General features: G+C 33.6%; 2 protein-coding genes across 14 annotated transcripts; both read right to left on the bottom strand.

The window, feature by feature from the left end:
* Nucleotides 1-682: 682 nt before the first annotated feature.
* LOC100267582 (sugar transporter ERD6-like 5) lies at nt 683-4,982 on the bottom strand. 4 transcript variants are annotated; one of them, XM_010661752.3, is made up of 18 exons: nt 4,532-4,982; nt 4,177-4,239; nt 3,527-3,616; nt 3,371-3,430; nt 3,208-3,273; nt 3,055-3,120; nt 2,895-2,970; nt 2,749-2,813; nt 2,542-2,634; nt 2,311-2,391; nt 2,137-2,221; nt 1,998-2,041; nt 1,853-1,915; nt 1,723-1,782; nt 1,587-1,640; nt 1,254-1,313; nt 1,048-1,162; nt 683-963 (listed from the first exon to the last, which is right to left on the bottom strand). In XM_010661752.3, the coding sequence occupies exons 1-18, from the start codon at nt 4,736-4,738 to the stop codon at nt 839-841; spliced, it is 1,473 nt and encodes a 490-aa protein (XP_010660054.1). In that variant the 5' UTR covers nt 4,739-4,982; the 3' UTR covers nt 683-838. The 4 variants fall into 4 exon arrangements, with proteins under 4 accessions (XP_010660054.1, XP_019080556.1, XP_019080553.1 ...); XM_019225011.2 differs by having other exon boundaries at nt 4,468-4,582; XM_019225008.2 differs by lacking the exon at nt 1,853-1,915.
* A 7,444-nt stretch (nt 4,983-12,426) lies between these two features.
* LOC104881446 (sugar transporter ERD6-like 10) lies at nt 12,427-16,711 on the bottom strand. 10 transcript variants are annotated; one of them, XM_059742608.1, is made up of 17 exons: nt 16,382-16,710; nt 15,588-15,650; nt 15,290-15,440; nt 15,063-15,188; nt 14,907-14,968; nt 14,748-14,823; nt 14,602-14,666; nt 14,398-14,490; nt 14,238-14,318; nt 14,067-14,151; nt 13,928-13,971; nt 13,783-13,845; nt 13,645-13,704; nt 13,510-13,563; nt 12,988-13,047; nt 12,739-12,853; nt 12,427-12,649 (listed from the first exon to the last, which is right to left on the bottom strand). In XM_059742608.1, exons 1-17 carry the CDS (start codon nt 16,565-16,567, stop codon nt 12,525-12,527), a joined length of 1,509 nt encoding a protein of 502 aa, XP_059598591.1. In that variant the 5' UTR covers nt 16,568-16,710; the 3' UTR covers nt 12,427-12,524. The 10 variants fall into 10 exon arrangements, with proteins under 10 accessions (XP_059598591.1, XP_059598593.1, XP_059598590.1 ...); XM_059742610.1 differs by having other exon boundaries at nt 15,290-15,377; nt 16,382-16,708; XM_059742607.1 differs by having other exon boundaries at nt 14,907-14,972; nt 15,288-15,440; nt 16,382-16,708.
* Between the last annotated feature and the right edge of the window lie 5,361 nt (nt 16,712-22,072).

A 22,072-nucleotide genomic window follows, 5' to 3' on the forward strand; every position in this document is an offset into this window, starting at 1 on the left:
TATAATTAAAAAAAATACACTAAAAAAAATCATCTTTTAAAGAAATAATTTTTGTTTGGATTTTTTAAAAAATATTTAGAAATCATCTTTTCAAGAGACGATTTTTGTTCACAATTTAAAAAAAAAAAAAAATCATCTCTTCAAACAACTATTTTTTATTGGATTTTTTTCAAAAACTTTTGGAAATTTTTGCCAATAAATTTTTTATTTAAAAAAAAAGAAAAAAAGAAATTATCTCTCTCAAAAACAGATTTTTGCTTCAACTCTCTTTCTTAATTGGCAAAAATGATTTTTGCCTATAATATTTTTAAAAAAAATAATAATTTAATTTCTTCAAGATATTATTTTTTCTTAAACTTTGTTTCTTAATTGATAAAAACTAAGGATAGATTTGGAAATATTTTCTCCATTACCATAATGTATAAATTATTTTTTAAAATTGCTAGCCACTTATCAAAAACCCCATATTTGTTTTAAGTAGCATCTGCATGGCCATCCATGGGGTTAAGAACCATATTGTCGCACCCCAACAGATACCATTTACCAATTTAATTAGTTACACATAGATGGGCAAAGGTGGCTTTAATGTATCAAGGCATGTGTATATAAATGTCATCATAACCAAAATCCATATCCTCCCAATTAAGTAGACCATCATCCAATCACTTTTAAAACTTCTAACTTAAAATCTCCAAAATACCAATCTTATATAAGAGTTCTGATACCTTGTTAAAATACCAATCTAACTCACAACATCAATGTTTTGAGGTAGCAGGCTTGTGCCAAAACAATTAACTCCATTACAATTCTTACTCCCATACAGCATGAAAAGTTTATTTTAAAGGAGAGATTGGGTCATTGATGCCTGTATTTCTTCAAGCTTTCGTCCCTTGGTTTCTGGTACCAGCTTTGCAGTGAATACAACAGTGGCACCCGATATGATAGAGTAAAAGAAGAATGTTCCTGAAGCAGTTCGGCCAAAGGGCCCAAAACGTTCATGTCTATCAATGGAAATCTTAAGACTGAGACAAAGAAAGAGAGGGTTACCCGTCGAGCTCCAATCAAATATGTAGTTAAAAGTGTATGTCACAACCCAAGAAAAGAACCAGTTGGAGAGGGTCACTAGGCTGCCTGCTACGCCCTTTATGTTTATGGGGTATATCTGAAATGGAAATCCACCCATCAATATCAGCTATATGAATAAACTTGAGGGCAAATGTATACTTCTATCAAATCTCCCCAGTGAATTATACCTCTGCCATGATCACCCATGGTAGTCCTGCCATGCCTAATGAATATGTTGCTGAATAAGTCTGATTGCAGAAATATGCAGTCAAGATACAACCCCAAAAGGAGAAAGGAAAAAAAAATGCAGGCTTTGATCATATGGAAAGGAAAACAAGGTTTATTCTTTTGGTTACTAGGGGCTCTGGCCATGCACAAATTCTTCAACCGTGTAAGATTACGGAACATGAAAAGCTTCACACAGAGATAAGCTTACAACTTAGTAAACACCATGCCCCTCATCTCCAATTCTAATTGATATGCAATCTGAAAGAAAGGGAAATTATGTTAAGTCGCATTACCAATAGGCCGATGAGCACCAAAATAGGAGTGATCTCTTTCCACAGGTTCAGGTCCTGGATGTACACAGAAGAGAAAATTAAAGTAGAGACAAATAAATTTAAAAAAGAAAAAAGGTAGTTAATTTTGTAATAAGACCTGCAATAAGAATGATAATCCTATAAGGAAACTACTCAACCCCATTCCAGCTGCAGAAACCTGCAAACATTGGGAAATTAGCCATTGACTTGATCATCAATCAAAACAACAGAGTCCTACTCATTCTAACCATTAGAAGTGGGCGCCTTCCCAATTTATCGATTAGGAGTATAGCCACAGCAGTGGCTGGAATCTGCAGAAAAATATGTACATGACTAAGAAAAGCATCAAGCAGAGTACCAATTCCAAATTAAGGTTGAATAAGAGTCAAGAACCTGGAGAATAGCTATTGCTCTACTCCCCAATGTAGTTGAAAAATCTGTCATAAACACCAGATCCATATCTTCATTCCTCCAAGATCTATTTTGTTTCCCTTTTAATTATATGAAACAATACTAAAGGTCCTTGATTTACCAGCTGACTCCAAGATGGAACTCGCAAAGCATTGAACTGCAGTGACCCCTGAAAATTGTGCCAGCACCATCAACCCAACTCCAACCTAAACCAGTTGGATCATCTGTAAATAATCAAACAAGTAATAGAAACAAAATGGCCGAATTAAGTAAGAACAAATTTGAAAGGCTTTACAATAAGTGAATGAGCATATCTTCTCTGGAACAAGTCTACAATTGTAGCTTTCGGCAACTGTTGAAAGGTTTCTGTATATTCCTGTAAAACAAATCAAGCCAATCCCCTTTTCTTCTTCAGTGCCAAAGATATGAGTAATAATAATTCATATAGATAAAGAAAAGATTCTTTTTATGTTTATTTTCTAGTTGAAATTCAAAGAAAAGAATAAGCAGTTTTCTGGGAAGTTACTTTGATGTCTGCTGCTTCTTGAGAAATATTAGCTCTCTGTCCCCTTAGCCTCTGCAGAGCAGCTTCTAACTCTTTCTCTCTGCCAACCTTTGCCTGCAGAGAATTTCACTCAACTACTTAATCTTCCTCTGGGACTATCACATTTTTTGTTTATACAATTCTATAACACCATATGCAAAACCTGCAAAAAATTTTAATTGGACTCACCAGCCATCTTGGAGACTCTGGAATGAAGAACAAACCTATGGTCTGTAATGTACATGGAACAGCTCCTGCAAATGAAATGAAATAGAAGTTACTTCTATGGAACACCCTTGGTTTAATTACAAAGCAGAAGAGTACAAAGAGGTTACCAATTATGGCCAAGGTACGCCAGGAAATGACAGTTCCAAGAAAATAAATTAGTGAAAAGCCACAGCATATCATCAGCTGCAGTGTTATAGGCAGTATATAAGCACATTGGTAAGCAGAGAGTTGATTATTTGATCCAAGTAAATGATTATTTTGATTTACCGAAGAAACTGATGTAAAACCTCCCCTAAGACTCTTGGGTGATATTTCTGAAATATAAACAGCTGCCTGTATGGCAATGGCTAGGAATGTTTACTGTTACAGATCACATGGATTGTTAAATGAAATATGAACCACAAACTATATTACACTTACAACATATGAAATAAGCCCGACTCCAAATCCCATTGATAATCTTCCCAAGTCAAGCCACCAATAATCCTTTCAAAAAGCAGTGAATATTTACATTAATCACCACCAACAGAATATGTGCTGACTTGATATTCTTCTTCTCAGCAATAAGGAAAAGATAAGAAACCTTGGCAAATGCTATTAATAGCCAACCCATGATGCAGAATATATCAGCAAACCACATTGTCTGCTTTGCCAGATCAAACCAAAATTGAGTAGAATCAATGAGCTGATAAAGTTTTTAGAATTGAAATATTTACAGTAGGCAGGGCCTGAAACTTACACCTCTCCTACCAATAAGATCTGCTGTCTTCCCACTTATTATTGCACCTAGTATTCCTCCAGCTGTCCATATTGAACCAAAAACTGAGTACTGCAAAATAAGAAGGAAAATCAATGAAAAAGAGACTTCATCATTCACCATGCTAACTGTCACAAGGTAGGATTGAACCCGTAATGGTGCCTCAATTGTGGTCAAGAGTTGTTTCCAGGCAAGACAATTGAAATGTATTTAGTTTTGATGAGACCCTGATTGAGTTTTTATGGCCAGAATCCTAAACCAATGTTCTTATGGTTGAGAATGGCTTGTTCAATAAACCAGAGGCATACAATTCCATTAGGGTCTAGATCCATAATTCCCCCATCCCCTCATTGATAAGCATCTGAAAAAGCCAGTCGCAACCCATGTTAAAGAAGTGATTCTGTCATGGAGATATGCCTTGATTGCTTATATTATAAGGATGGTTACAAGGTTCATGTAAGTGCACTTGACATGTGAAACTATGGATCAAGAAAACAAAATAAAAGAAAGAGCATAGCAAAATTGGAGTCTGTCATCACAAGAATTGATAACTTATATTGTAAAATTAAGTATAGAAGAGTTTGCCATTTATGTTTGTGGTGCCATAGTCAGTCTGGTTAATTTATACTTGCCTCCGCCACAGAGAGGCCCAGATCCTCCATGAGTCCAGACTTAGCAGGTGATGAATATGCAGCCTGCAAAGCAATCCCACAAACCCACCAGTTCGGTCAAAATCAGCTGATTATGAATATGCAGAGACTTCATGGCTAATATAGCGTGTTTTTAGTGGGCCAAATATTTCTGGAAATTAAATCCAGTCCGTAATAATGAGGTTGACCCAGTTGGTGTTTCCCCCTTCAACAAAAGAAAATTGAAAAACAGAAAGAAAACAATACGTTAAGGATCTGGGGCAGAGCTCAAACCTAACCCAGAAGGGAAATGGGGTGGCGTCACACCACACCCAACGCCCAGGAAAATTCTACTTACAGCACACCCAGTGTTGAAGGAGCCGCAGACGGCCACCGCTGTGCTGATAATAACAACAGCTGTGACTGGGGAGGAACCACCGTCACCACTTCCACTGCCTCCGCCAACAGCATTTGGGTCAAGGCAGTAGAACTTATCAGAAGCATTTTCTTGATTGACAAGAAGAGAGCTTGTTACAAGGCCTTCTTCATTGCTCCCCCCCTCCATATCCTACAGCTCTTGGAGAGAAGAAAGTGATAGAATTGAGAAGAGAGAGTAGTTTTGGAAAAAGAGAAAGAGAGGACAGGTTGGTGAGAATGGAAGATAGAACAAAATAATTGAGTTTGCATCAGCCGAAATGGGTGGTAGGACGGAGCCAAATCATTGAATACCACAGCAGAGACCAGAGAGCCGAGAGCAGAGACACAGAACTGGTTTCCTTTTCTTTTGGTGACAAGGAGAGACCGAGAGAGTGGTGACCGTAAAAACAAAAATGTTGGAAGTCTCACGTGTATTTTTCTGACATAAATAAATTAATATAAATGACACATTACTTCCTTGAAAATGACACATTTGTCCTTTTTCCCCCCTAATCTGCCCCTTTTTCACGCTTCAGAATGCAATGCCTTCACAAAATAAATGCATCTTTTAAATGCAAAATTACACTTCTACCCATGCGTCCGCTGACATCTTTCAATAGAGTGTTTCCCTTGACGTGAAATATGAAAAACAATAAAAATAATTTTTTCTATTTTTTTTTCTTTCTTAGTTTTCAGTTTTCGGAAAGTACGGGGAAGAAAAAAAAATGTTAAAAAATATGATTTTTTTTATATCTGATTTTATTATAAATTTTTTTAAAAATTAACTATAATTAAAATTAGTTAAAAAAATTTATATTTTAAAATTATTTAATATTTATGAGATTTAATTAATTAAAAATTTATATATTTTCACGTGGAATAGTTAAATCAAGTGCAATAGGGTTAACGTGTCAACATAAATATTGATTTATTAATTTTAATATTTTTTAATTTATTTATTTTTTATATATATTTTTTTTTTAGCTAAACATTTCAAAATCTATTTTTATTTTTTTTCACTTTATCTTATTTTCTACTTTTTCTTTTCAGTTTCTTTATATTGCAATTTTTTTCCTCAAAATTTGTATGGCCCTTAAAAGACCAAGGGGTTTTCCGGTTGGTTTGAGGGACCACTCGGGAGATTTTTTTTGAAGTGAGGAGGGGGATCCCTTTTCTGCCAGGAAGGAACTGCATTGGACGCGTGGACACGGCAGGAGGCAGGGGCGACCATGGTTGTTGAGGAGCCCATGCTTACTGATGGGTGAACAGCAGGGCAAGTAGTGACTTGCCAAGGATGGAAAGAAAAGAGAGTAAGAAAAAAAGGGAAAGGGGAGCAAGGGAGTTTTTTTACAGAGAGAAACAGAGGAGGAAGGCAACAGGTTGCTAGAGGCCAAACAAATTTTTGTTTTAAGGGAGTCGCTCAGGTTTAACTATTTCACATTTTGGGATCTCCATTTTCGTAGTTACATTACGCTTCTTGCTGGTATTTAGATACTTGCTTTGACTATCTAACGAGTTAAGCCTGATTTTTTTTTGTTTACTTGGTCCCTGTTTTCCCCTGTATGAGTTGCATGTTCGTTATGCTTTGTGTTTGTGTGATTATTATGCTATTCGTTTATGTGACAATACCATTCGGACCCTCTCACGCATGCCCATCGAACCCGTTATTCACTTCTCATTCACATGCATGAAGCCCCATGCACAAGGTCGCCTCCATCCCGCTCCATTTTAAACCTTCATACCCATCTTATCCTCTTTCATGCTCATTGTACCCACTGTTGGCTGCCCATTCCACTCATCACGCCCGTTTCCTCCAATAATCCTACCCATTGCAAATACCTTCATCTCGCCACCTTCTCCTTACCACCGACACCCAGAGTTGGACGCTTAAAGGATGCGCACTCTTCTCCGCATATATTGTTGGTGATGTAACGGCAACTAAACAGGTTGGAAAGAAAAATCAAATAAAAGTTGTTTCGGGTGAACATGCCGCTGACATGAAAATCCTCCGTGCTCTTGCTGAGTATTTATGTTCGAAAGACAACCCGGAACTCCGTTTCAGGGTGATTATGGCCTTGGGTTTCTTGGTTGGGGCTAAGGCTCTAAATGTCCAGCTGTTGTACTAGTTGGATATGGGATAGCTCGTTCGGAGGCTTCTGTTTTAATGAATTGCGGACCACTGTGTTCTCTAAGGTGGGCACTGCAACTTGGAGATAAAAGTCTTGGTCTGCACAAGAGATCTAATACCAAGTGATGCAGTCTACTAAATGGTGCTATAGAATTAAACTATGGCGACCCAAATGCCCAACCTGCTGGAAGCCCAGCTGCCCAAAAAGTTGGTTGGACCCATGTCCAACCTTGGGCCCATATCCCAAATGTCCCCCATCTTGCATGGCCACCCTTGGCCCACATCCCCAACGACCCCTATCCTTTTATTCTTATATTTATTTATTCAAATTATTCATCTTTGATATCAAAGTGAATTTTCCATTTGTTTTAACTTCCAAATTTAACTTCCAAAATCCTCATTTCCAAAGTTTAATTTCTCAATTTTTTTTTAAAAAAAAAATCTGATTTTCAAGGTTTCCATTTTGGAATAATTTTCAAATTCTCAATTTCCAGAGTTAGTTTTCAAAATTCAAAGTTTTAATTTAATCTCCAAAGCTCCAATTTTTAGGCTTAATTTCCAAAACTTCATTTATTTATCTATAATTTTTTTTTTAAAAAAGAATTAATTAATTTTTAAATAATCTCCAAAACTCTAATTTCTAAAATTTCGATTTCTTTCAAATTTAATTTCCAAAATTTTAATTCCTTTCAAATACAATTTTCAATTCCAATTTTCACATTCATTCGTTTAAACATTATTTTTGTTATTATTATTATTATTATTCCATATTTATTTATTTATTTCTTTTAAAAACTCCAATCATTAAAGTTTCCTTCTTCAAAAATCTGACTTCCTAATTTAATTTTCAGTCTAAAAAATTCCACTATTCACATTCATTCTTTCAAATATTATTTTTTTTAATTATTGTTGTTATTCCATATTTACTTATTTATCTCATTTAAAAACTCCAATCATTAAAGTTTCCATTTTTCAAAAATTCGATGTCCTAAATTAATTTTCAAACCCTAAAAATTCCACTATTCTTTTTATTTCGTTTAAATGTTATTTTCGTTAATTAGTATTATCATCCTATATTAGTTTATTTATTTAAAATCCAATCCTTCAAAAAGATCCAATGTCATAATTTAATTTTCAATCCTAAAAATTCCACTATTTGTCTAAATGTTATTTTCTTTAATTAGAATTAGTATCCCATATTTATTTACTTATTTAAAATCCAATCCTTCAAAAATCCAATGTCCTAACTTAATTTTCAAACCCTAAAAATTCCACTATTCTTTTTATTTCGTTTAAATGTTATTTTTGTTAATTAGTATTATCATCCTATATTAGTTTATTTATTTAAAATCCAATCCTTCAACAATCCAACATCCTAATTTAATGTTCAATCCTAAAAATTCCACTATTCGTCTAAATGTTATTTTTATCAATTAGAATTATTATCTCGTATTTATCTAGTTATTTAAAGTATAATCCTTCAAAAATTCCACGTCTTAATTTAATTTTTCAATCCTAAAAATTCTACAATTCGTTTAAATCTTATTTTCATCAATTAGAATTATAATCTCATACTTATCTATTTATTTAAAGTCTAATATTTCAAACGTCCCAATTTAATTTTCAGTCTCAAAAATCTCACCATTCACTTTCATCCGTCCAAATATCGTTTTTGATTAATTATAACATTATTCTATATTTATTTATTTGTTTCTTTTAAAGATCTCAATATTTCGAATTTAATTTTTAATCTTATAAATCTTACTATTCACTTTCATCCGTCCCAATATCGTTTTGATTAATTAGTAACATTATTCCATGCTTACCTATTTATTTCTCTTTAAAATCTCAATCATTAAAGTCCAATTCTTCAAAATTCCGATTTCTAAATTTAGCCATCTGAAATTCCAATTGTTCTATCTCTGCGCTTAATTTTCAGTTCCCAATATTCCAATTATCGTATTTATCCAATTATTCATTTATTGTTATCATTATTATTATTACCATTACCATTTTATTCCTTCGTTTCTAAAAAGTTCGCCTTCAAATGATTTACAAGATTTTCAATTTTTATAAATCAACTTTCATAATTTCTACTCCTCAAATAACTTACAATTCTGATCCCTTTCAAAATTTAACTCCCAAAGTCTTAATTTTCGTAATTTAATTTTTCTTAAAAATCCCAAACTTTCAAATAATTCTTCAAAATCCCAATTTTCTTTCAAATTTAATTTCTAAAATTCTCATTCTTACGTTTAATTCCTAAGAATCCAATTTTCAAATAATCTTCAAAAATCCAATTTTCAAATAATCTCTAAGACTCCGATTCTCAAATGAATTTCAAAAATCCAGTTTTTCTTCGAACAATTTTAATCCCTGTTTGGTGATGCATGTGATATGTTTTGTGCAGGTACGCATCCATTCCTATTTTGGTCATTCTCTATGCATATTCTGATTCCCATTATGTACATAATCGACTTGAGTATCCATTGATTTTCCTATTGATTGCCACGTCAGCTTTATTTTATTAGTAGAGACCCGACTTGAGTATCCATTGATTTTCCTATTGATTGCCACGTCAGCTTTATTTTATTAGTAGAGACCCGACTTGAGTATCCATTGATTTTCCTATTGATTGCCACGTCAGCTTTATTTTATTAGTAGAGACCCGACTTCAGGGACTTAGAGGGGTGCTACAGTCTTTACCGTACCTTCCCGATAAGTAACCTGACCCTCGAACCCGATTCGGTTTTTCACAAACCACCTTTTCCAAAATAAGGAGTTACACTTAAGATTTTTCTTTCTTATTTTGTTTACCCTTTAAAATTAAAACAAAAATGAGTGACGACTCCAAATCATTTTTTCAAACAATGAAATCATTTCCAAAAGTAAAAAAATGAGTTTTGCCACTGAATGGGAACGCGTTAAGCGAAATGCGGGGTCCACACCCAAACAAAGCTTTTATTTTTTCAAAAACTCAAAATAAGATATATAAGCTCATAACAAGTGATCTTAGGGTCTATTTTGAAAATATTTTTAAAAATAATTTTTGAAAATATTTTTAAAAATAATTTTTGAAAATAGATCTTTAATATTTTGTAAAATAAAAGTTTGTTTTGAGGATTTCAAATATTGTTAACTTCTTTTCTTGGTTTTAAAAATAAATTTTATATGATGTGTTTTTAATTATTATTTGTATTTATATAATTTTTTTAAAAAATATTTAAAAAAAATACAAATAAAACATCCAATTAAAAGATATTTTTTTAAAACATCATATACATAAAAAAGAATAGAAAACTATTTTCTAATTTTTTATTTTGAAGAATATGAAACCGTTTTAAAAAACAATTATCAAGATTTTAAGACAATCCTTGGAAAATGTTTCCAAAAAACATTTTTTTGTTTCTATTATTAAAATTTAAAAAATATTGGTAAGAACATGTATGAAAATTATTCTCCGTGTTTTCAAATTTCTTCTCCTTATTGTTAAATTAATATTTTTGGGGAAGAATTTGAAGTTATTTCCTCTGTTTTCTACATTGTTAATTTTACGAAAAAACAAAAGAAAAAAGAAAAAAAAAAAAAAAAAGACACACAAAGAACCCACAAACCCCTAAACCTTCGAGAGATGCATCATACAACAAATTAAACGAAATCTCCCAAACCTGTCAGTGTTGTAATCTAAACTTCACATTGATGGGGCAATTGGGATGGTAGGGAGGAGGGTATGCTCGTGGAGTGTGCGAGGGGGAGAGAGGGAAGAGGGGGGAGGGAGAGAAAATGGAGGAGATGAAAAGGGTGTGTGAAAGCAAACATGATGAGAAGAGAGGGAGAGATATACTGTGAGAGGGGTGCGGAGGGGATTAGTGCAGAATATAAGAGAAAACAATCTTTATATTTAAAAATGGATACAAATTTTTAAAATTTTAAATTATAAAAATTATTTTAAAAACGGATATAAATCTTTTATCTAAAAATGATTTATATTTACAATATTAGGGTGATCAAAGAAAATATAGTTTTTTTTTTTTTTAAAAAAAAGAAAATTGCTTTTGGGGTTTTAAAAAAAATATAAAAAAGTTTTTTAAAATTCAGTTTTTAAAGATAATTTTACTTTTTAAAATATAAAAAAATTGTTTTTGAGAATCAATTTCAGAGAACACTTTTTAGTGACTCATATTCTTTTTTTCAAGGCTCAACATAATTTTGAGTGTGTTTAAAAATAATTATAAAAAATATTTTTAATACTTAAAAAATAAAAAATTTCAAATATTAAAAATATTAAAAGTGTTTCTTAAAATTACCATCAAATATATTTTTATTTAATGGTGATTTTAAAAAACGTTTTTAACTTTTTTTTAAATATTCGATTCCGTAAGAAACCAATTCACAAATCAAAGCCCCACTTCAGCGTAGACTCTATCTCAACTGCTCATCCCGTGTCACAAGTCAAAACCCCACAAAGCACATCACGGACTCTCTGCACTTGCCAACACACGATCTGGAATTTATTTGAAACCTTGTCTGACGTATCATTTTATTTATTTTGTTTTTATATTAAAAAATAAAGTGGTTTTCTTATGATCGTGACTCCTCACTAACCCTTAATAATCAAAGTTGGTAGAAGGTAGCCATCGCCATTCATGGTCTGTGTTAAAGAGTCATGACAATATATGGTATTGAGTAGCTTTGGCACGTTGAAAAAGTTGCAAAGCATTAGATCTAGAGGCAAATTGAATAAATATATTAGTTTTTACTAATAAATTAAATGGGTAGCTTTTTATTTTATCTTTCCTTTTAAGAGCTGTTTGATTAGGGATGATAATGGGATGAGTTCGGGATGGGTCACCCCCATCCCAACCCCATTTCGTTTATTCGAAACAATTCTCATTCCCGTTTCATTTAAAAAATTAAATGGGGTAGGGTAGACAGGTATGATAAATTCTCATACCCACCCGTTTAACTTTTTTTTTTTTGAATTTTATTTTTTTTAAAATTATTTTAAAAATTTTTAATTACATTAAAATAAATATATTTTATAAATAATTAAATTATTATATTTTTATAACTTATTTTATTAAAAATATTTTATTATCTATATATAAAAAATAGTAAAATAAAAATTAAATTAAATTAAATTAATTTTAAATTTTAAATTAAATTAAATTTTATATATAATCGGGGCAGGGGCGGGAGCGGGGGCGGGGCGGGGGCGGGGGCGGGGGCGGGGTGGGGTGGGGTGGGGTGAGGCAATACCTGAACCTGTCCTGGGTTTTTAAAAAAATTCTCAAACTCGTTTATTAAAATTAAACCTCGTTTCATTAGGGGCGGAGCGAGTACCCGATTATTTCATGCTTCTTTCATATCTAATGGATTGTTGCTCCGATAGGCTTGCGGCTTTTACATTGATATTGAGATAATCTCTGTAAGTGGTTTTCCACGTTTGTCTTATATATGTCCGTTATGCTGATTGAAAAGTCTATTTGGTGTCTCTAGCTACACCAATTGAAAAGTTGTTGATTTATGAAATCTATACTAATTCTCTCATAGAGCAAATCAAGAAGGAAAAATTGATTTGATTAAATCAATCAGAGTAAGACCTCAAAAAATATAGTTTGGGATATCTTCTTTGGACATAATTTTGTGGACTATCAATTTACCCTCCCTATTAGTAGTTTTGTAACAAAAATATTAATCACAAGGTGTAACTCAATTGCATAGGTAAACTTTTACTCTATTTCTTCAAGTCAGGACACAATCAACAAAAGTTCCATTTACTCCCACAGAGCATGAAAAGTTTATTTTAGCGGAGAAAATGAGTCATTGATGCTTGTATTTCTTCAAGCTTTCGTCCCTTGGTCTCTGGTACCAGCTTTGCAGTGAATAGAACAGTGGAACCCGATATTATAGAGTAAAAGAAGAATGTTCCTGAAGCAGTCCAGCCATGAAAAGGACCAATAGCTTTCATGTCTATCAATGGAAAATTTCAAGAAAGAGAGAAAGAAAGAGAGGGTTACCCGTGGAGCTCCAATCAAACATGTAGTTAAAAGTGTAAGTCACAACCCAAGAAAAGAACCAGTTGGAGAAGATCACTAGGCTGCCTGCCACGCCCTTTATGTTTATGGGATATATCTGAAATTAATGGAAATCCATACATCAATATCAGCTATAGTTATAAACCTGAGGGCAAATAACTAAGTATGTAGTTGCATGACAAATCTTCAGTGAAGGAAGTTTGAAGTTCACAAACAATAATTAAGTTATACCTCTGCCATGATCAGCCATGGTAGTCCTGCCATGCCCAATGAATTAGTTGCTGAATAAGTCTGATTGCAGAATTATGCAGCCGGTCAACATGCAACCCAATTTTATCGATTACTCTTAGCTAAACCCTCAAAAAATAATGCAGGTATTGATCATTTTAACCAAAATAGGATTCAAATGGAAGAAACCAGAAGGGTTTATTTTCTTTGGTTACAAGGGGCTCTGGCCAAGGGCAAGTGCTTAAACTATGTGAAGATTATGGAGCATGAAAAGCCTTACACAAGGACCTTCAAAGTTCTATAAGAACCTGTTTGGTAATGATTGTATGAAGCATTGCTTGAAATTAATTTTTTTCAAAAGAATTGCTTTCAAGTACTAGAAAGACTAGAAATTTTTGCTACAATCATTGCCAAACAAGCTCTAAGAGACACCATGCCCCTTAGCTCCAATCCTATTTGATAGGCAATCTGAAAGAGAGGGCAAAATTTTAGTCAAAGAATGGTTTTTATGTTAAGTTGCATTACCAATAGGCCTATGAGCACCACTATTGGAGTGACCTCCTTCAACTGGTTCAGGTCCTGGATGTACACAAAAGAAAAGTGAAACTAGAAACAAGGAAAATAAATAATATGGTAGTTAAATGTTCTTGTAGACGAGACCTGCAATAAGAATGAAAATCCTATAAGCAAGCTACTCAACCCCATTCCAGCTGCAGAAACCTACAGGAATTGGCAAATTAGCTATGGAATTGTTCAACAACAACATTACAAACTTCAGAACAGATTCCTCATCCTTACCATTAGAAGTGGCCGTCTTCCTGATTTGTCTATTAAGACTACACTCACAGCAGTAACTGGAATCTGCAGAACAATATTTGCATGTCTAAGAAAAACATTAAGCCGAGTCCTAAATCCAAATTACAGTTAAATAAGAGTCAAGAACCTGGAGAATAGCTATTGCTCTACTCCCAAAAGTAGTTGAAAAATCTGTCACAAACACCAGATTGATAACATTGGTCATCGAAGATCTATTTTGTTTCCCTTTTAATTATATGAAGGAACACTAAAGGTCCTTGATTTACCAGCTGACTCCAAGATGGAACTCATAAAGCATGCGATTGCAGTGACCCCTGAAAATTGTGTCAGCACCATCAAGCCAACTCCAACCTAAACCAGTTAGATTATCTGTAAATCACCTGACAAGTAATTAAAAGGAAAGATGCCAAACTAAAAACAAATTTTTAAGGCTTTACAATGAGTGAATGAGCGTATCTCCTCTGGAACACGTCTAGAATTGTAGCTTTTGGGAACTGCAGAAAGATTTTTGTATACTCCTGTAAAACAAATTGACCCAGTCTCACTTCTTCCAGTTGAGGTCCAAAGAAAAGAAAAAGCAATTTTCTGAGAAGTTACAATGATGTCTGCTGCTTCTTGAGTAATGTCAGCTCTCTCTCCCCTTAGCCTCCCCAAAGAAGCTTCTAGCTCTTTCTCTCGACCAACCTTAGCCTGCAGAGAATTTCACTAGACTATTTAATCTTTGCCTCAGACTAAATCATTTTTTTTTCTTATACAACACTAGAACAGCATATAGAGAACTTATAAATTAATTGCACTCACCAACCATCTTGGAGACTCTGGAACTAAGAATAAACCTATGGCCTGTAATACACATGGAACAGCTCCTGCAAATGAAATGAAATAGAAGTTACTTCAATGAAACTCCCTTGGTTTAATTACAAACTAGAAGACTACTAAGAAGTTACCAATAATAGCCAAGGTGCGCCAGGAAACAACTGTTCCAACGAAAAAAATCATTGAAAAGCCACAACACATCATCAACTGCATTATATTGGCAATACATAAGCACATGGTAAACAGATGGAGTTAGTTCTTTGATCCAAGTATATGACTAGTTTGATTACCGAACTAGCTGATGTAAATCCTCCCCGAATATTCGTGGGTGCTATTTCTGAGATATAAACTGCTGCCTTTATAGTAATGGTCAGGATTGTTAAGTAATGTGACAGATAACATGAATAGGTAACTGAAATATGAACTACACACCACACTACACTTACAACATAAGAAATAAGCCCAACCCCAAATCCTGTTGCTAATCTTCCAAAGTCGAGCCACCAATAATCCTTGGCAAATGCTATTAATAGCCACCCCATGATGCAGAAGATATCTGCAAACCACATTGTCTGCCTTGCCAAATCAACCAAAATTGATAAGAGTTGAAGACCAGCTTGATAGAGTTTCTAGAATTGGAACTTTCTCATTAGGCAGGGTCTATGACTTACACCTCTCCGGCCAATAAGATCTGCTGTCGTCCCACTTATCAATGCACCCACTATTCCTCCCACTGTCCATAATGAACCAAAAACTGAATACTGAAAAATAAGAAACAGAATCGGTAAAGCCAGCCACCCCTTATTGATTAGAACCCTGAGCATCTGAAAAAGCCATGCAGCCACGCCCCATGTTACAGATTGATTCAGTTATGGAGATTTCCCATGATTTCTCATAATATAAGGATCTTTGCAAGGTTCATTTATCATTTGTCTATAGATGACCTTTTGGTAATTCTTGTTTATCCTTACCTCAGCCAGAGAGAGGCCTAGATCTTCCATGATTCCAGACTCAGCAGGTGATGAATATCCAGCCTACAAAGCAATCAGCTGATTATGACTAGCATGTATTTCTTGAATCATCACTGGCAAATGTTGTAAGGAAATCAAATGAAATAGTAAGCTGACTTCTTGGTAACTCTCTACCGTCTACCAGAACAATATCCTTTTCTATCCTATTGTTTCAAGCCAAGGCTTTACTCATTATATACCCAGTCTAATTGTATCCTAATTATATTGGAGAGCCCAAAGGTTACAAGACCTTCCTATTTCATCCCACAACCTTTGAATTTCAACAAAATTATTGGGAAGTATATTTGTTGATTTGACCAATAAAAATATCTGTACTGTCATTTTAATTTTTGTTATTATTATTATTATTATTATTATTATTATGAGTAAAGTATACAATGATTAATGAGAGACATAAAAGACAATAATAGAAAGACCAAAAAAGTTGAAATGATAAGGAAAATGAAATTATAGAAAGGAAGAAAAGATAAAATGAATATTGAAAAAAAAAAAAGAAAGGACAAAATGAATATTGAAAAAGATGGTTTTTTTTTTTCTTTGTCGCTTGGTCTTCTAATAATTTGTAAGATATTTTTACACCATTATGACCATCTTCTCCAGGAAGTGGCCGGTTGAAACAATCTCTCAAAGAAAAAAAGAAGAATTGAAAGAAAAGAATAGTATAAGGCTCTGCGCAAAGATACGAGGGCATAAGTCTTAACCGGAAGGGAAGATAGGCCATGAATTGTACTTACAGCACACCCCGTATTGAAGGAGCCGCAGGCCGCCACCACTGTGCTGATAATAACAACAGCTGTGACTGGGGAGGAACCACCATCGACACCACCTGGGCCAATACAATGGTAGTAGTTCGTGACACTTTCTTGATCAACAAGAAGAGAGCTTCTTACAAGGACTTCTTCATAGTTCCTCCTCTCCATATCCTACTATTCTTGGAAAATTGTAGAAGAAATTAAGAAGAAAGCAGTAGAATTGGGAGAAGGGAGTAGCTTTGCAATGGATTAATAGAGTGGTTTGGTGAGAATGGAAGCTAGACGCTTTGGGAAGAGTAGCTTCAATTATTGAATTTGCATTAGTATGTATAGTTAGTTGATAGGATTAAAATATGGTGGATTAAAATATAATGGATAATGGCCCACATGATTTTTGGGCACAGCGAAAAGGGTGGGAATGGGCATTGGAAGAGATTCTCGTTTTAAAAGAAAATTATTTTAAAAAAATTTATTAAAAAAATAGTTATTTAAAAAATAAATTCAAGAATATTGTAAACGCAAGGTGAATGTCACCACTTAAAGTCCCATTGTATTAAAACAACATAATTATAAGTCTTCCATTAATACTTTTCATTCATATGAGTAAATGGAAGCATTAAAGTAAGACTTTTGTGATGCTTATAAAAGGCCTCCCATCTCTTGTACAAAGGATATTGGAGTAAGAGGAAACTCTCTCCCAATTCTCTTCTCTGATTCCCTCCTCCCCATTATATATTGAGAGTAATATATATTTCTCCACTTTTCTTTGCATTGTGTTTGTTCTCATTTTATAATATATTATCAGTATAAATTACTTTGAAGGCAATTCTCTAATCTCAAAATTAAGGTTGTTTACTTAAAATAAATTTTGTATATTTATATTAGTATTGATTTTGTTCATTTAAATTATGTTATATATTATCAGAAGTTATAAGTAAATTATTTGATTTTGATTATAATAAAAAACTATATTAATTTTATCAATTTATTATAATTGATTCTAATAATAATATTTTTTTTTTCATATATCTAAAGTTCTTTGATAATGTCGAATATCACAAAACTCGAATTTATGACACTTGACATTTTAGGAATGAACTATTTATCTTGAATCCTTAATGTTGAAATACATTTTGATGGAATGAGTCTTGGAGATACAATGGAAGAAGGAAACCAAGCATCTTGACAAGATCGCGTAAAAGCACTAATTTTCCTTCATCATCATCTCCATGAAGATTTATAAAGTGAATATCTTATAGTAAAGGATCCTTTTACTTTACGGAGTGATTTGAAGGAAAGATATGATCATGAGAAAAATGTGATTCTCCTAAAAGCTTGATATGATTGAATGCACTTGAGCTTGCAAGATTTTAAAACTGTTAGTGAATACAACTTCATATTGTTCAAAATTAGCTCTCAATTAAAGTTATTGGGAGAAAAAAAATCATAGAAGAAGACATTAGAAAAAAACTTTTACTACATTTCATGCTTCGAATGTGTTCATGTAGTAATAGTATCAAGAGTGTAGATTTACAAAATACTCCGAATTAATATCATGTTTTTTTTTAATTTCTAAACAAAATAATGAGCTTTTAATGAGAAATCCCCAATTTCATCTAATTAGATCTGAACCATTCCCTAAAGTGAACACAATATCAACCCAAACTCATGGACAAAGGCAAGGATGTGGTCATGGTCATGGACATGTATGCATGCTACAACTTTAATCTGTATTCGGCCTACAACTTACAATGAATACTCCCTTTCACAACTCGTACTTGGAAAACAACCAAATATCTCACTTATGAATTTTTAGTCATGCAGTATATGTACCAATTGCACCTACACAACGCACTAAAATGGGTCTCCAACAAAGACTTGAGATTTATGTAAGTTTTGGTTCTCCGTCTATCATAGATATCTTGAACCCTTGATAAGAGATGTTTTTACAACCCACTTTGTGGATTGTCATTTTAATGAGGGTGTTTTCCCACCATTAGGGGGAGAAAAGTTGATTCCAGAAAAACGAGAAGAAATTACTTAGAATGCATCTACCATGTCTTTTCTTGATCCTTGTACAAATCCATCTAAACTAGTAGTTCAAATGATCGTTCATTTGTAAAATCTTGTAAACCAATTACTATATGCATTCATTGATATAAAGAAAGTGACAAAGTCACATATTGATAACCCGACTCTTGGTAGCTTGGCATGTAAGGGTATCAACAAAATTTATACCTAAGGTCCTTACACTAAAGTAACAAAGCTACTGTAGCATAGTGGCTCTAGGATCGAACACTGGGAAGGGTTTTTACTTTAACTGGTGAAGTTCGGAGGATGGAGTGAACTTTTCTTAATAAAAATTAGGTTAAGATGAAAACATAAAAAGATAAAGGTGTTGTAAACTAAACTAACATGAAAATAGGTTAAAAGATGGAAAAAGAAGTTTCTCAAAGCTTTGGATAGCCATGCTTAACTCACTGTGTAAAAATGGAGATTTTGGGACTTTTCACCTCGAGTTGGGGAAGCAACTAAGGTGATGCTTACTTCCCGAACCGGTATGAGTTTAACAACTGAGTTTTAGTCCTTGAAAACTTACAAAAAGGGTAGCTGAACCTCATAAATGCCCTTTTAATGATATAGGTCATCTCCTCGACTTGCAATACAATGGCTCATAGGAGATAACTAATGAACGTCAGTGGATCTAACAATAAGAATCCACTGAGACCAAAAGGTTATCAAGTATTGGCCATTCAAAGCAAGTCAGAGGGATTAAAAGCTTTACTTTGAATGAAAACATTTATGATGCTCAGCTACTTACATTCATGGCTTGGAAATCTCCATCCTGACACGGGAGCTTCACATGGCATCCATTACTTCAAGAAACTAAAAGGTTTTAGCCTCTCATCCTTGGGGATTTCATCCTCCAAGGATGTTTGGCTACTAAGAAAATGAGAAAGAAAAGAGAAAAGAAGCTTCTGAACAAAAGTGCTCTTATAACTTATAAAGTTACAGGTTACAAGATTAGATATGTTTGAGGCTCTTCACCTCTCTTTAAAGACAATAACAAGCTAAATTACAAGAGCTATTACAAAAGAAACCTATTCATTGGTTGATTACAAGGGTAAAATAGGTATTTACAAAGCTAAAAATCAAGCAAAATATCTTGGAGAACCGGCAGTGGAATAACATCAACAACGTCTCAAAACAGGGGATTCAAAGGAATTTCGCAATGTGCCTAAATCCACCTTGCGAAATTTCGCAAGGGGGTTCTTCATGGTGCAAAGTGGCCAAATTTCGCACCATGAAGAAAATCTCCTTGCGAAATTTTCACAAGGTGAAATTCACCTTGCGAAATTGGTCATTTGACATGATGCAGTTGTCTTCCGAATGTCATATCTTCCTTATTTCAGCTCCAAATCATACACGGTTTGAAGCGTTGGATTCTTGACTTCCTAAGATTTCAAATGGTATATATCATGCAAAAAATGGACTTCAGGAAGTGCTTCAAAAGTGCGAAAGAAGACTGCAGCTGTTTTCTTCACTCTGTTTTCCTCTTCTCCATTGCTTGTGCTCGTGTTTCCACTTGAAATTCAAGCCTGTAATTGTCCAAAATCCTTGCTTAACTCGCCCAAATAGCTCCTCCATCAATTGGCATGCTTGAATTGGTTCATAAGCTAATAAAAACATGTAAACTTGCCACAAAATGGTTAAAACCAATTACTAAGGACCTTAATGAATTAATTGGGTTAAATGAATATGATTACTACTTAAAGGTGCTTAAAACCATTATAATTAGATCTACAAAATAGCACTTTTTGGTAGTAATCACATATCCTTGATACAAATACTTCAGCACGGATTGATATCCATGTAGGGCAATTAACAAATAAATCTAAGATATGCTTGAAGTGTGATAAACTTGTTAGCTTAAAGGATGTAACTCCCTAGAAAAAGAGAACACTAGGAAGACTTGGCATTCTAGAAGAGGTAATCAAAATGAATGATCATTCTAAAATTGATAAATCTATAGCCCTCGAAAACGCACAAATAAGTAGAAAGCCCCTGAAGAGACACATATTAAACGATAAGCCCCTAAAGAGGCACATATTAAACAAGAAACCCCTGAAGAGGTACGAATAGAACAAATAGTCTCTAAAAAGCACAAGTACCTGAAAATTGTGAGATCTCAGTAAGTTATGTACACATCAAAGTTAAACTCGTTAACAAAATGAAAAACTTTTGGACCCATAGTCCAAACGCCTGGATATGTAAAGCTTGTTATGTACAAATGAGTATTTGTACGAAAACACAATGAGAATAATGAGATCATAAGATATAAAGCACAATTAGTAGTATAAGGTTTCTCACAGATACCTGGTATTAACAATTCGTCATCACCTTAACCTTTTTAGGGGTAAAGAGTCAAAGTTCTCATGGTTGGGAAAAACGACTTTCAACATTAAAGGACTTTGGGGATAAGTCCCCTTACTCTGTTGTTGATGCCAACTCTAGCACTAACTCACACCTTGGATCACCAACTAAGATTTCGAAGGAGGACAACTCCTCTAACCATTTTGACTTTTTTACTTTTTCTTTCTTGGTGACTATGTTGGTAATGACAACGCACACTACATCCATTGAAGAACAATTAGCTAAGATGGCTTAAGTCATCGCCAAATTCACTATTACCATTAAGGAGACAAATCTGCAAATAGTCTTCCTTATGAACAAGGTTGAGGCACAAGCACAAAACATAGTTGAGTCAAGTCAAGGACTCACTTACCCTCTAAAGATTGTGTTTCTAGATAATGCGTCACATACGTCTAAGTTGGTACAAATTAAAAGGCAGATTGTTGAATCTTCCTTAGTGACGTTGCTATCTATCCAACAACTTCAAGACATGATAACTAACACCATCAAAGTGCATTATGATGGACTATCACAGAGCACACTCATGCACTCTAAGCCTTACACCAAAAGGCTTGATAACCTATGTATGCTTATAGACTATTAACCTCCAAAATTTCAATCATTCGATGGAAAGAGAAATCTGAAGCAACATGTTGCCCACTTTGTCGATGGAAACAAAACTGACTTGCAAATTGTTTTATTTTAGGGATTTGACAATGTGATTGATGCTAATGAGCTGCTTTTGGGTAAATTTGAATTTTCATAGTAAAATTATTGGTAAGGTTTTAATGAACATCTAAACATATATATTAGTAATACATCATTTGTAAAATAGTTATTTAAGTTATCAAGCAATTATATTCCATAACAGGTCTCAATTTCAACTTATTGATTTCAATTAAAGAGTATACATATTTAAAATATTTTGAATGAAAATTTTTACCTACGTAAATATTATAATTGAGAACTTAACTTTGTAAACGGTGGCAGAGCCAGTTTTCTTTCAAGGGAGGCAACTTTTAAAACATACGTAAAGTTTACCAATTACAACAGATGTGAGTGTTAGTCCAATGGCCAACCATGACACTTTTCAGGGGGCAAAGACTAGGTTTGGGTTCGATTCCCCTTGTTAGAAGTGCAATTTTTTTTAAGCATTGCTTGATAAGCTAAAAGTTCAACTATCCCATAAGCGAAAAGGAATATGATCCCATGTTTTGTACTCTATATCATAATATACAATAAATACATCACTAGTCTTCT

The sequence above is a fragment of the Vitis vinifera genome, chromosome 14, assembly GCF_030704535.1.
Source record: "Vitis vinifera cultivar Pinot Noir 40024 chromosome 14, ASM3070453v1".
In the NCBI taxonomy this organism is placed as follows: Eukaryota; Viridiplantae; Streptophyta; class Magnoliopsida; order Vitales; family Vitaceae; genus Vitis; species Vitis vinifera.